The 13,358-nt window shown below is 42.4% G+C and overlaps 1 protein-coding gene across 4 annotated transcripts in view; it reads left to right on the top strand.

Annotated features, from left to right (window-relative positions):
- Positions 1-13,358, top strand: part of PRR5L (proline rich 5 like) — a 68,129-nt gene that overhangs the window by 28,763 nt on the left and 26,008 nt on the right. For all 4 annotated transcript variants that reach the window (XM_048485145.1, XM_048485146.1, XM_048485149.1 and 1 more), the window contains 2 exons: positions 5,130-5,187; positions 9,280-9,371. In XM_048485145.1, the coding sequence (XP_048341102.1) occupies positions 5,130-5,187; positions 9,280-9,371 (150 nt within the window). The remainder of the gene's footprint in view (positions 1-5,129; positions 5,188-9,279; positions 9,372-13,358) is intronic.

Here is a 13,358-nt window from a genome sequence, read left to right on the forward strand (position 1 = left end):
AGAAACATAGTTATTGACTAAATTATCCAGAGCTGGATGTCATCTGCATATTTATGTCATCTCACTTCAAATCTCTGGACAACCTTCCCTAACAGTTTCAAGTAGATGTTAAATAGCATCACTGACAAGGTGGCACCCTGAGAGACCCCATAGCATAAATGTCATAGAGCTGAACAACAATCCCCCAGCACCACCTTCAGGAATCAACCAAGCGAAAGCAGAAACACTGAAGCATAATGCCTCCCACTCTGCAGGCAGCCAGCCTCTCCAGAAGCATGCTATGGTATTGAAAGCTGCAGAAAGAGGAATCAACAGGGACACCATCCTCTTGTTACCTGGGGAAGAACATCTGTCAGGGCAAACAAGGTCATTTCTGTGCCAAATCAAGACTTGAATCCACACTGAAATGGGTCTTAATAATCTGTCAACACTGCCTGAAGCTGCATAGCTACCACTTGCTTGAGCTACTTGCCCACGAATGGAACATTAGCCGCTGGGAATCAATTGTTTAGATCATTTGGGTCCAGGAATGTCTTCTTTAGGAGGGGTTTGGTCAATTAATGATAACATAATATTCTTTGACTAGTTTTCTCTGCTTTTAATTTTATTTTACTATTAATGCAGCTGAATAAATATTTTAAAACATGTATGTGTTACACAAATTAAACCTTATTAAGCCTCCAGATGTTTTTAGACTTCTGAGAACAAATAGTAAGCATCTTCATGTGGTTAGCCTCAGTCTGTGTGACAATCAAAATACAGAAGATTTCAAATGAGTTTTCCCTGCAGATACAAAAGTGATGCCTCCTGGGTTCTTCTGAATCATTTCCTATAGCAATGGCAGAAAGGAGAGCCAGGATTAATACTTTGTTTTGGCAAATAAGGGCATGAGTGCCAGAAAATACATTGGTGGGATCCATGGTGCCCAGCTGTGCCAAGTTAAGGTATTGTTAGAGACCTTTCATATTTTCAGTTTATTTTGCCAAATTTGGCAATTCCTCTCCTGGGACATATATTTGCTTCCCACGTGATATCTTACCCCAAATACCTCCCTGCTGCCAGAAAGCCCTCTATAGGACTTAATGGACTTAAGTCCAAGACCTGGGCTGCCATCCACTTCCTCGTAAACCTGGGATTCTTAATCCTTGGAATGCCCTCCACCATGCCCCCACTGTGCTGACAGGGTTGGTAGTTGGTAGTTGGTAGTGGCATGGGAGTGCTGACACATTTCTCAGTGCCATATCAGGTGTCCTAAAGAGGCACAGTGGCCATCTCCTGGCATGTTTGCTCCTTTACTGAGGTAAGTGCACCAGGGAGGGCAAATACACCGGTGCAGCCCTGTGTCATCTCCATGGGGCAATTCCTCCCCCCCCCTCCAAATCTAGATTAGGCAGCAAGTCTTCTAAAATTAAGCAAGCCTCAGTTATCCAGTAAACATGTCATTGTGTAGATCAGGGGTAGGGAACCTGCGGCTCTCCAGATGTTCAGGAACTACAATTCCCATCAGCCTCTGTCAGCATGGCCAATTGGCCATGCTGGTAGGGGCTGATGGGAATTGTAGTTCCTGAACATCTGGAGAGCTGCAGGTTCCCTACCCCTGGTGTAGATGGTTACCTTCAGAACACAGCTTCATCCTGCCAATGCTCAGATATTTTTTGTTCTGGAGAATGAGATTCAAGCTGTAGTAAAATCACACTGTGTTAAAACCATCACAATGCTGCCTCTAACAAAACTAAACCTGATACTGACACTTTTTACGATAAAACTGGTATTGATTGTGGGCTAATATTATTCTGAAGAAGGTTTTCCTTTACTGTAATTAAGTGCATCCTTGTCTGGTGATTGATTATAAGCACAGAAACTCTGTACATCTGGACCAACAAGGGCCCCCCATTCACTTTAATAGTAAAGTGTGTGTGCATTTATATGCAATATAACATGTGCACTGTTGCTTTTATTAAAATGGATATGTCTCCATGGATCCATTCAGAGTGCTGGATCTGGCAGACTACAGATGAGAATACCAAGTAGCTGCATGTTGGTTGCCATAAATCAAAATCCCATGAAAACAGCTCCTGTGGCTTTATAGAGGTGAAGTGAGTCCCCAAGTAGAATCTCCAATTTTCCCCAGTACTATCCCTCCCTTAAGGGTAAGCATCTTGCAGAGGTATGGAGGAAGTTTCATGTTTCCACAAAGCAAGTAACTATTCATACTGTTTTAACATGTTTATGTAATATCATAATATAGCTCAACCCATAATATTTTGCTCCTCCAATGCAGTTATTTTGGCACATAGAGAAACTAGTACATGGCTTGCTATGGCATAAAAGTATTTTCTTATATTCTTCATTTCAGCAGGTTAGAATGCATCAGCCAAACACTTCTATACATTTGACTTACTAATGTCTGCCAGAATGGCTGATTAATAGAAACTTTTGCAAAACTGCTTTTCTGCTGTTTCTGAATCTTCAGCTGGCCAGAACATTCTAGAACCATATGTATATATTGGGTATATCTACAAAAAATGACAAGCAGTGAAATTATATTCCTCAAACATCTGACACCCATCTTTTAGATTGTTAATTGTACTGACACACGGTGTCTAATCTGCCTTGATTCCCTGTAAAAAAAGCAGACTATAAATAAAATAAACTATTAAAATCCTCCAGCAGCATCACTAAGAGTTTCACTTTCCACTTTGACCCCAAAAAATCTTCATGGAGACATTCAAGATAAGTGATCCCAGAGCCAATCCTGAGAGGACTGCCTCTTTTAGAAATGTTGGTTTCTTTGGTGTTCAAGACACGCAGCTGGAGCAGGAGACTTTTGGGCCAGCCTTTTTCATCTAAAATCCCTTCTTCCCTAAGCTCAGGATCCCTTGCTAGACTCTTCCAACTTAATTAGAAAGAGTATGAAAAGCTGCCTTTTCCCCTAGATTTTTGTCCCATTCAGAGACAGCATGAGCTCCATCACATTTATAAGAAACTCTTGGTGTTTCTCCATTCCTTCCAAGGGCAGTATCAAAGTCCCTTGTTAGATTTCAAAATACCACTGATCTCCTGTTCATTTGGACTGTAACAGATTGACCCAATTCCTGCCCCCCTGCCAATGATCAGCTGAATGTGACCCGCAGCCCCATTCAGTAAGAGGCTGAAGCTGCAAGCCTGTTTCCTTCTTTGCCATTCCCAGGCAGGATGTTCAGGAAGTGCTATGCTACAAAATAAGATTCAGACAACTACACATCCTGCATCTACAACTTGAGCTCCTCTGCCCTGCAAATGACCCATGTCCCCCCCCCCCCCAGCTACTCCAAACCAAAGAGTGAGAGTGCACGAATGAGAGGCAGGCAGAGAGAGGCATGGTCCTGCTTCGCCTTTTGAGTGGATCTTTCTGGGGTGGGTGGCTTTGGTCTGCCTGGCATCCCCCCTCAAGCAGTGCCCAGGGTATCGTGCCCGGCCCGGCCCCACCCTAAATATGCAGCAGTGTAATCTTCCAGCCCATACAGTAAACATGGTTTCTTCCTTCACTTTCAGAAAAAAAACCCATACACATACATCTGACCCGGATTTCAGAAAAGTAGGTGATGGAACAAAAGTATACATTTATCATTCTTAGCTCAGAAAAGAACACAACCCAGAACAGTGTAAACGTTTTTCAGCTAAGCCATTTGCTGTTGTGTTGTTGTCCAGTTCATCTGGCAACTGAGTCAGACCCTGAGGAAATGGAGGGACTAGTAAATGTTCTGTATGTGGCTGAAGTTAAATCAAAATAATAATTTCTAACAATAGTTTGATCTGATGGTTGTTGCCTGGCCAAGATTGTATGCTGTATGCACATGTCTGTAAACATACGCCCTTTACTATTGACTGTTATAGTGATCTTTTTCCAGCCCACTCTTGTCTAGTCTTTAGATTGCATCATTGTTTTACTCTCTGCCAAATATTTTCAGCCAAACCATATTCTTCATGATATTGCCTCAATGAATTGTGAAGCAATTTGGGGCAAATGCATTTCTAAAACTATGTTTGTGTTTCATGGACATTCCAAAAAAGTTACCTGAAAATCATGGAAAATAAGAAGGAAGAAATCTTTTGATAAGTTAAAGTTATAATTTTGTTAATTTTTGTTAATTTGTTAATCAATCCTTCAAGAAAATACTTGTGCCATATTAGTTTATTGCCATATTCCTAACCTATTTTAAGAAAGTCCCTGACAGGTAAGATTTTTTTAAAAAAAGACTACTCACTAAATCTAGCGATTTCTGTCTTTAGTTCCAAATACCACTCCCTTTAATTAGGCAGATAGAATCTTTCTGACCTTTCAGAATAAATGTAGACTTTTGAAAAGAAGACTTACAAACAAATCTGTTTTTCAATGAGAATAGCTTCTCTTCCGTTCAGGTTGAACATTTAGAGGGTCTGTCTGTCTTTTTCACTCCACTGCTTTTTGTTGACTTGTTCTAAAAATATAGAGAAGAGGTTTTGGGGTAATCAAATGTGTGTATCTCTCTTTGATAAAGATTTTGCTGGATGTTTGCAGGTAATCCTCTCTTTTATTTTTGCCATCAAGTCACTGCTGATTTTTGTTGACCCCATGGAGTTTTCTAGGCAAGATACATGTGTTTGTCATCACTTGCCTCTGTGTGGCAACCCTTGTATTCCATGGGGATTCCCTATCCATATACTGACCAGGGCCCCTACTAGGATTTGTGAATCAAGTCTAGGAGTAAGTTGCTGTGCAAGTCATTCTGATCCAAGATGGTGACTGACTTTGTGAAATGTTCTCAGATCTTGCTGAACTTGCACGATATGGCTTTATAGGTTGCAAAATTAGGATTTTTGCCTTAATTGCTCCACACCCAGTCCACATGAAGTCATAAAACTGATTCTAGATTTCACAGGGTCTGTAGTACAGAATCTACTTTGATTTCCTGCTGCTCTCATTTGATGGCTCAACTTTGTGAAATTCTCCCTGCAAATATTTGTTTTGTCATATACAAGAATCAGAACAGTAATTGTCACATGATAAACATATAGCTGTGTGAATCCATTATAAATGGCATTTTTATGTCTGGAGTATGTATTTGGCTTTTTCCACAAACTCAATTCCTTTTCTCTCTCTTTGGCAGAACCAGCTTCTTGCAAAAGGCTTGCTGTTCATTGAGGAGAAACTCAGTCTTTGTGAAGGCAAGTACAGAGAGACTATATGGAGGAGGGCTCTGGCTCCCACTGGGCCCTATGAGTCATATTTTTTGCCATTTGGTTAGCTGAGGTGAACTTGTAGAATAATCATCACCTCTGGATGATTCATATGACTGAATTTTCCAAGATCTAGCCATGTATTTGAAATACAACTGAATTTTGATGATGGTACAAACTAGAAATTATTTAGACTGAGCAAGGAAGAAGTGACTTTTCTTTTTCAAAACAGTGAATGTGCATCTGTTACCCCATTTTGGGTATTTTTTTCTGTAGTGGAATAAAATGAATTAAACAAATAAACATGAAATTACCAGTTGGGAAATGGCTATTTCTAATTACTGGCTAAACTGTTGGCCCTTTTAAAGGACCAAACTAGATGACTGGGAAAGCCATTCCTGCTGGGGTTTTATGGCCAATTGGCTTATGGCCAATTCAGAGCAGGGTCAAAAAACTGCAGGAGATGGTGTTGACTCTTTCCATCCAATTGTATTCCTGGAACTGCTGCATGACACTGGGTGACTGTACAGCTTTCTCTGCTGTATGGTTCACATAAATAGGGGGTGCATGTGTGATTTGCATCAGTGAAAAAGCCAAGAGATGGAGTGTCTTTCCCCAACTGTATCATCTGCCTTTAAACTTTAAATAACCCTTGTGATATCTGTGAATTAACATCCGTCTATCATGTGTACTTCAGACTTGTACTGTCGTAATAATTACTGCTGTCCTGAATTTCTGATCAGCTACAGAGATGTGGTAATATTTTATAGATATGAAGTGGTTATATGTGAATCAAGATTAGAATATTGTGGTAGAACATGTTGGCCAATTGATGTGAAGGGTTTTGGGGGACTCTAATCCCAGGCTTCTCAATGAAGTTGACCCAGAAAACCTGCAGGCCCACTGTGACACTCTTGCATTTCATTTTTTGGATAAAGTCACTTGCATCTGCTGAGACTTAGCTATGATGATTGGTTTGAATCAGTCTCAAGTTTCCATTGGAACACAGTCTAGTCCAGGGATCTGCAACCTGCGGCTCTGGAGCTGCATGCGGCTCTTTCAGTCTTATACTGCAGCTCCGTGTGGCATGGAGGTCAGAGGATAGCATGGACGTGTCCCTCTAGAGCAGCCACCATCCCCCTCTGTCATCCCCACAGCTGCCATCTACCCTCTGATCCGCATTGGGCAGAGGGGGTTTCCCTGCCCAGTACTACTGCCTCCCACAGCGCGAGAGGTGGCGGCATTGGGCAGGCCGCAGCCGCCATCTCCCCCTCTGCCCCATGGAGCAGGCAGCTGCCTGCTCCATCGGGCAGAGGGGGTTTCCCTGCCCGGTTCCGCTGCCTCCTGCTGCGGCAGCAGCACTGGGCAGACCGTGGTCGCCATCCCCCCTTTGCCCCATGGAACAGAGGGCAGAGGGGGTTTCCCTGCCCGGCGCCTCCATCTCCCAAGGCTGGAAGGAAAGGTGAGTGGAGGGGCCGAACCGGAGGCAGCTCTGTGCAAAGCTGCCTCTCCGGCTCAGTAGATCCTTGGGGCCATGGAAAACAGGTCCAAATGGCTCTTTGTGTGGTAAAGGTTGCCGACCCCTGCTCTAGTCTGAGTTGCACTGAAGACTTCAGTTGGTGAGGCTTGAATAAGTAAACAAACTGCATAGAAGGGTCTGTTACCCTGAGTCTAGGTTTTTATCCTTACTGATGAAACGGATGGTAGATATTGTGTAAATAGTAGGTATTGTGTGAATGCTTATAGCACCTCTAGGAGTAGAGCTTGTGAATTTGGTTACATGTTGTAGCAGTATATCCTGTGGTACTGTTCTCCCTTGCCACTGGGCAGTTGTTTTTCCCCTCTTTAATTGTTTGCCCTGAAAACATTTTTCCTTCATGTTCTAGAGAGGTAATCATGCTTGCAACATTGTGAAAAAGCCGTAATCTTTTCACCAGATTTTTCTTAGAAGCTTCAGTTCTTCATTTGCATCCTGCTATGTTCTAATTACTATCCTATTTTTAAGTCAGCATAGTCATAACAGAAACTGTAATTTTGTTTGGAAATTAGACTTTTTATTGCATGCTTGAAATTGTAAATAAAGTTTTATAAGGAAGAGCCATATTGACTGTTTTACAAATGAAGTCATATCTTGGGGCCAAAAATAGATAGTATTTAGCTGACTTGGATTGGTCAAGTGGGTCCAGGAATTAATAAGCATGTTTCTGTGGGAGAGTGTAGCTCCAGCCACTTTGAAAGAGACAGTCATAAGGCCCTTCTTGAAGAGGTTATCCATGAATCCAAATATACTAAATAACCGCTACTTGGCTGCCAACATTCCATTATTGGGAAAGGTTACATGTTGTAGCATTATACCCATGGTACGGTTGTTTTGTTGCAATCTTAAGGGAAAAGCCAAGAAATTTGTAAAAAAAAAATTATGTTATTTCACTATAGTGTAGTAGCAATTACTGATTTTTCTTTTAAAGTGCTGTGTTAGACCAATAGAGGAAAATACAGAGGAAGTGGCAACTGTACCGGTATGCATAAAATTCTTGGGCAGATGTTCCATGCCTCTGCATTCTCACGAACAATGATAGGGAAATGGAGAATCCTTGCCATGTGGATGTAGCTTATGTGGCTTGCTTTGAAATAGATAGCATAGCATCTTGTTTTAAATCACCACTCTACAGTGACCATTTGAGAGGTGCAGTGCAACTTGTGTGATACATATAGCTGTGTTTCATCAGCAAGTTCTCTGGAGTGGCATCAGGTGAATAATTTAAATAGAAATACTTAAGATTCTAGTGCAGTAACATCTTAAAGATAGACAAAATTTTCAGGGAGCTTTGACTCTCAAAAATGTGCCAAAAATCTTGTTTGTCTTGAAGGTGCTACTGGACTTGATCTAACTGTTCTACTGCAGAACAACATGAAATTAAATAAAATTGGTTTTAAGCTAGGGCATAGCTCTGTCCATGTACTCCAATAGCTTCTTAAAGAACTTCAAGCAGCTGGAAAATGGTGGTTCCTGACTGGAAATATGTCAGTTTCCCTGTTCAGACAATAACTCACTTGATGGGTTCAAGGATTTTATTGAAGACATGAGAAAGACAGCAGAAGACAGTTCTGGTGAAAAGGTGCCAAAGCAGTTGATAATATGTTGCAGCAAATCTCCACCCCCACACGTGTCCCCAAGACAGTTAGAAAGAGTCCAGCCTGAAGGCCCGTCCCAGCCGCCGAACTCCAAGGCCAGGGAAACAGATAAAGCAGCACCTGCAAATTCAGCTAACGCTCTCCCCAGCAATTCCCCCGTCCCAGCAATGAAATCCTGACAAAATAAAAGCTCAATTTGGCAGCTTTGTAGTGGAAAATTTCTGAATTATCCAACTTGATGCCAGTTTGTGGCTACTGACATTATTTTGCTGGAGAAACAAATGATTCTTCTGTTCCATAGTTACAGCAAATATCCTGCAGATGTTCTTTTGGTTTTGCTTGTGCATGTGGGTTAAAAAGTAGCTTGCACATGTAGCTTGTGACCACAGGAGTTAAAGTTGTGATCTCTCTGATGAAGAGGAGTGCTGCTTTGATAAATGAGTTGTGGCATTTTGTTAGCTGCCTTGGTGGTCCTTACAAGGTTAGCAAGATTTTACATTTTGTAAAATAATAAATAAAATAATAATGCTATCTCCGTTGCTGATTTCAGAAAAAAACACAAGACGTCCCATAGGGGAATGTGGAGGTTAGCCACCGTGGGGAATTAGTGCAGGAAAAAGACTGGGTAACCTGCCATGTCGAAGTCTTGTTTCCACTATGCTCTATCAGTGGTCATAGTAACAACAGGGAAACCACACAATCACATCTCTGTGTGGAAAACAACACTTTAAGGTTGTTGCTGATTCTTATTCTCTCTTAAGTTACTTAGTTTTTGCGTAACTTGTTTCCTAAGGAAATGGACAAACCAAAAAGAAAGGTGTTATTTAATAATGTAGTTTTGTTGCTCTCTTCTTAAGGAAAATGAAATTGCTTAGTGGATAGTAGCTAAATGGTCTAGTTAATAGTGACAATTTCTAAAAATTTCAATTTTCCTGTATATTTTAGGAGAGAATCGCATCCATATATTATCTGATATTTGGGATCACTTCTTCGCAGAGACTCTTCCCACACTCCAGGCTATATTTTATCCTGTTCAGGTAAGTCTAGTTAAAATATAAACTCCTTGGGGTAGACAATGAGTTAAAGCTTTTTACTAGTTGGTACTTTTCCATAAAGTTGTTGAGTTGCCTGGTTAAGAGGGAGAAAAAGAGACAGTTCAATTTTAAATCACAGATGCAAGCAGAATACTTCATAGATCTTCTGGTCAGAGGAGAGAAGAAAGAGGAGGAAATGATTACAAATCTGCACCACTATGATGCCATGAAGCTATCATTTTAACACTGAATCTGATATTATATACAGAATTAAACTTCTGGTTATTGTTGGTGAGAACATATTTGAAAATGTTTGAATGCTGCTATAAGGGCATACAAGTAGATAATCTTTTATGCCTCATTAAAACTGGTTGCCAATGCATAGACAATAGTAGTACATTCTGTTAAACTGAAGAGGAGACAAACTTTGAAACTTCTTGGTTATATTTCTATATTTGTTACTAAAGTGCAGTTCCCTTAGGAGTCCATATGCTGCACAAAGTTCAAAACACAGAATTCCTTTCTGGACCAACAGCTATGTGCTTTGTTCATTTTGCACTGCCCTATTTTGTTTAATCCTGTAGTGTTGTGCCCTGTTACTCCAGCCACTGTAGGCTATATAAATGTGTAAAATAAATACTCTGCAAAAAGGGTCACATTTTATTTATTTATTACTTAGATTTTTACACCGCCCTACTCCTGAAAGGCTCAGAGGAATAAAAATTCTTTTTGTTAGAGGAATAAAGTTATGCCTATGAAAGGAGGGAATGGGAGGTATGTCCTAAAGTCTGGCCTTTGCTTTTTAAATGTTAGTTCCAAGGGAGCCAGAGGTGCCTCTACTGAACTATTGATGGGTTCAGCTTATGCATTAGAGTAAGTGTATTTGCAACTGTTAAATTTCCATATTTCTGATTTCAAGACTATATTCTCCAGAAGAAGAGGAATAGGCAGACTGTCATTTTCCTTCAGTAAAGGGGCAATAATTCTGCATATTTTTGTTGCTAGAGTTAACAGCCTTTACTACTGAATAAATTTTAAAATGTCTGTTGCAAAAGAACCTTGACTCAGAAACATGAAGAAGGCTGAAAACTTCTAAGACTGTCTATGTCAATTTAAAAAATCACTTACAGTGTAATTCAGAGCTTGTGGCACTAGGGACGGGCTGCTTTCATGCAGCCACACTGCCTCCACAAGGGTTTATGGTAGTGTGGGAAGGTGCAAAAAACAAACCAAAAATATCTCTAGCTACCTGAAAAGCACCCATAGGGCAAAATGGACATGCCACACTTTTGTGTGACATAAGACTGAGACCAGGGAGGAAGGCATTCCTGGACTGTAAGCCTGGTGGAAGCTGACTAAAGTCAACTCCGCCCCCAGGAATGCCCCTAACCCACTCCCAGTCATGCCGGTGTCCTCCCCACTGCTCTGGGGGAGGCAGCCTTTTCTGGGTCAGGCACCGCAGAACAGTGTGGTGACTGCCCACCGCCATGTTCGCCCTCTCTACTGGCATAGGTGCCACTTACTCAGGCAGGGTGGGCAGATGTGTTGCTGTTGGCTTGTGCCGCTTCCAAGATGTGCTTCATGCCACCCCTCCCTATATTGGGCTGCCTGGGTCATGGTTGTTGTTCACCATGACATGATGTTTAAATCATTGAATAGAATCGGTGAGATCCAGGTTCCTATCCCTATGTTGCCTGTGGAAGCTTGTTGGTGGCCTAGAACCACTCACATGATCTAAATTACCTCATAGGCTTATTGTGAAGATACACTGGAGGAGGGAGAACTACGTAAGCCACGTTTGATCCCCATTGGCTCTAGCTCTAGCATTGTATTATTGTTCAAGACCTATATTCTGCCCTCTCCCATCCTGAAGCTGAGACACCTAACAGGGAACAACATATTTGAACTCAGATTGCCTGAAGAATTAAATTCTTAAGAAAGTCACTTGCTTTCTCACTGGTTTTGTATATCGTCATTTGGCAATTTAGGATTGATGGCTTGACTCTTTCCCATTCGAAATGTCAATGAATCGGCTTTAGTGTTTCTATTTGCTTGTGATATGTTTTCATTTTAATATGTCCTGAAGGGGCTATAAAAACAAACTTGTGTACAGTATACTAATTTTCTGTGATATGTTTTTTTGCTTTCTCTCTGCTTCATTCTTCTATCTCCTCTCTGTATTTGCTGCAGATGCTGGAAGGTATGTTTTGGAATGCAGGCAGGCAGAACCTTTGTAATAAGCATACTCATCAAGTTTTACACTCTAATCCCAAAGTGTGTACTTTACATGGAAGTGTTTTATCTTTTTAACTGTTATTATTTTAGCTGTATGTATTATCAAACAATTGGTTTGATATAATTGTTTTGTTCAGCAAAGGGTGGAACCTCTTCCTTTGTTAGAAGGTTCATTGTGTTCAGTAAGCTAGGCTGTCTTCATCTTCATGGGACCCATTAACGGTCCTTAGCGTGGTAGCTTTGGTCTTTTCATTGTTCCTTCCGTGACATGGAACTGGGATTTTGCATGGTGGCGAAAGCTGGAGAATGTGAGGGTGATAGCCAACTGAAAATGGATGATGTTGGGGACAGAGCAAAGCTGACGAGGTTTCCCTTCCTGTTCAGGGGCTGGAGCCAGCATATGGGCCTGAACAACAGAGTTCTATTGAAAGAACTACTAGGAAACATTTAGAAATTACAAAGGCAAGTCAGGAACACATGGAGCAAGGGTCGTATGTTCCTGGAATGTAACGTATTGTTTTGGGAGAAATGTGTTCTCAGGCAGAATTATAGTGATGTGTTGCAATATTACTTCTGTACCAAAGATAACTGTTTAAGCAGTGAAAGTGAAGTATGACTGCTTAATAAGCAGATAGTTTCTTTGCTGATTAACTTAATTTATTGCTGTGGGAACCAGTGGCCATAACTGCATGTCAGAGGTACTTTATTTTAAACAAGGGAACTGCAGCAGTAACGGAGCAGGTACACACATTTTTTAAAAGGGATAACTGTGCACTTGTCAAGCAAGGGTCAGTGGCATAGCTACAACGAGGACATCCGGGGACAAGGGGGGGTTGAAAATTGCGCCCCCCCCATGCTTCTGGCCTGGCTGGGCCTGGGCACAATGTGCATGCACCGCCCAGACAGGCCTTGGCCTGTCGGCCAGCCTGGTGGACCGTGGGTGTGTTCAGTGGTGTAGTGGTTAAGAGCAGCTGCATTCTAATCTGGAGGAACCAGGTTTGATTCCCTGCTCTGCCACCTGAGCTGTGGAGGCTTATCTGGGGAATTCAGATTAGCCTGTGCATTCCCACATACGCCAGCTTGGGCTAGTCACAGCTTTTCGGAGCTCTCTCAGCCCCACCCACCTCACAGGGTGTTTGTGAGGGGGGAAGGACAAGGAGATTGTCAGCCCATTTGAGTCTCCTATAGGAGAGAAAGGGGGGATATAAATCCAAACTCTTCTTCTTCTTCTTCCATCTGCTGCCCGAGGGGCAGAAAGGGCAATGCAGTGTGTGCAGGTGTGGGACGCGACCTTCACGCTGCGCCACCCTCTCTGGCTCAGCCCACCTATCGGGCAGCAGCCGGAGAACATGCCCACAGCCCACCAGGTCAGCCGATGGGCTGAGGATTGCCTGAGTGGCGCCCAGCTGTTCCACCTCCTCATTAGCTAGCTGGCTGGCTAAAGAGGAGGTCGGGCAGCCCGTCACTGGCTTGGCTGCTGCCTAATGGGTGGACCTAGCCAGAGGAGAGGCGCAGTGTGCTGCATGCTCCCACACCCCTCCTCCTTCCCCCCTTGCCTCGCCTTGCCAGTCCCCACCGCCGGCTAAGGTAAGTGGGGCACAGGGCAGGATGGGGGTGGGGGTGGGGCGGGAGCCCATTTGGGGCTCTGGAAAACTCAGTGTCTGCCCCAGGCTCCATTTTCTCTAGCTACACCCCTACGCATGGTACTTGGTTTTCTTGTGGTGACACTGCTAAAATGACAGTTATGGATACCAA

This window comes from Sphaerodactylus townsendi, linkage group LG02 (genome assembly GCF_021028975.2).
Source record: "Sphaerodactylus townsendi isolate TG3544 linkage group LG02, MPM_Stown_v2.3, whole genome shotgun sequence".
NCBI lineage: Eukaryota > Metazoa > Chordata > Lepidosauria > Squamata > Sphaerodactylidae > Sphaerodactylus > Sphaerodactylus townsendi.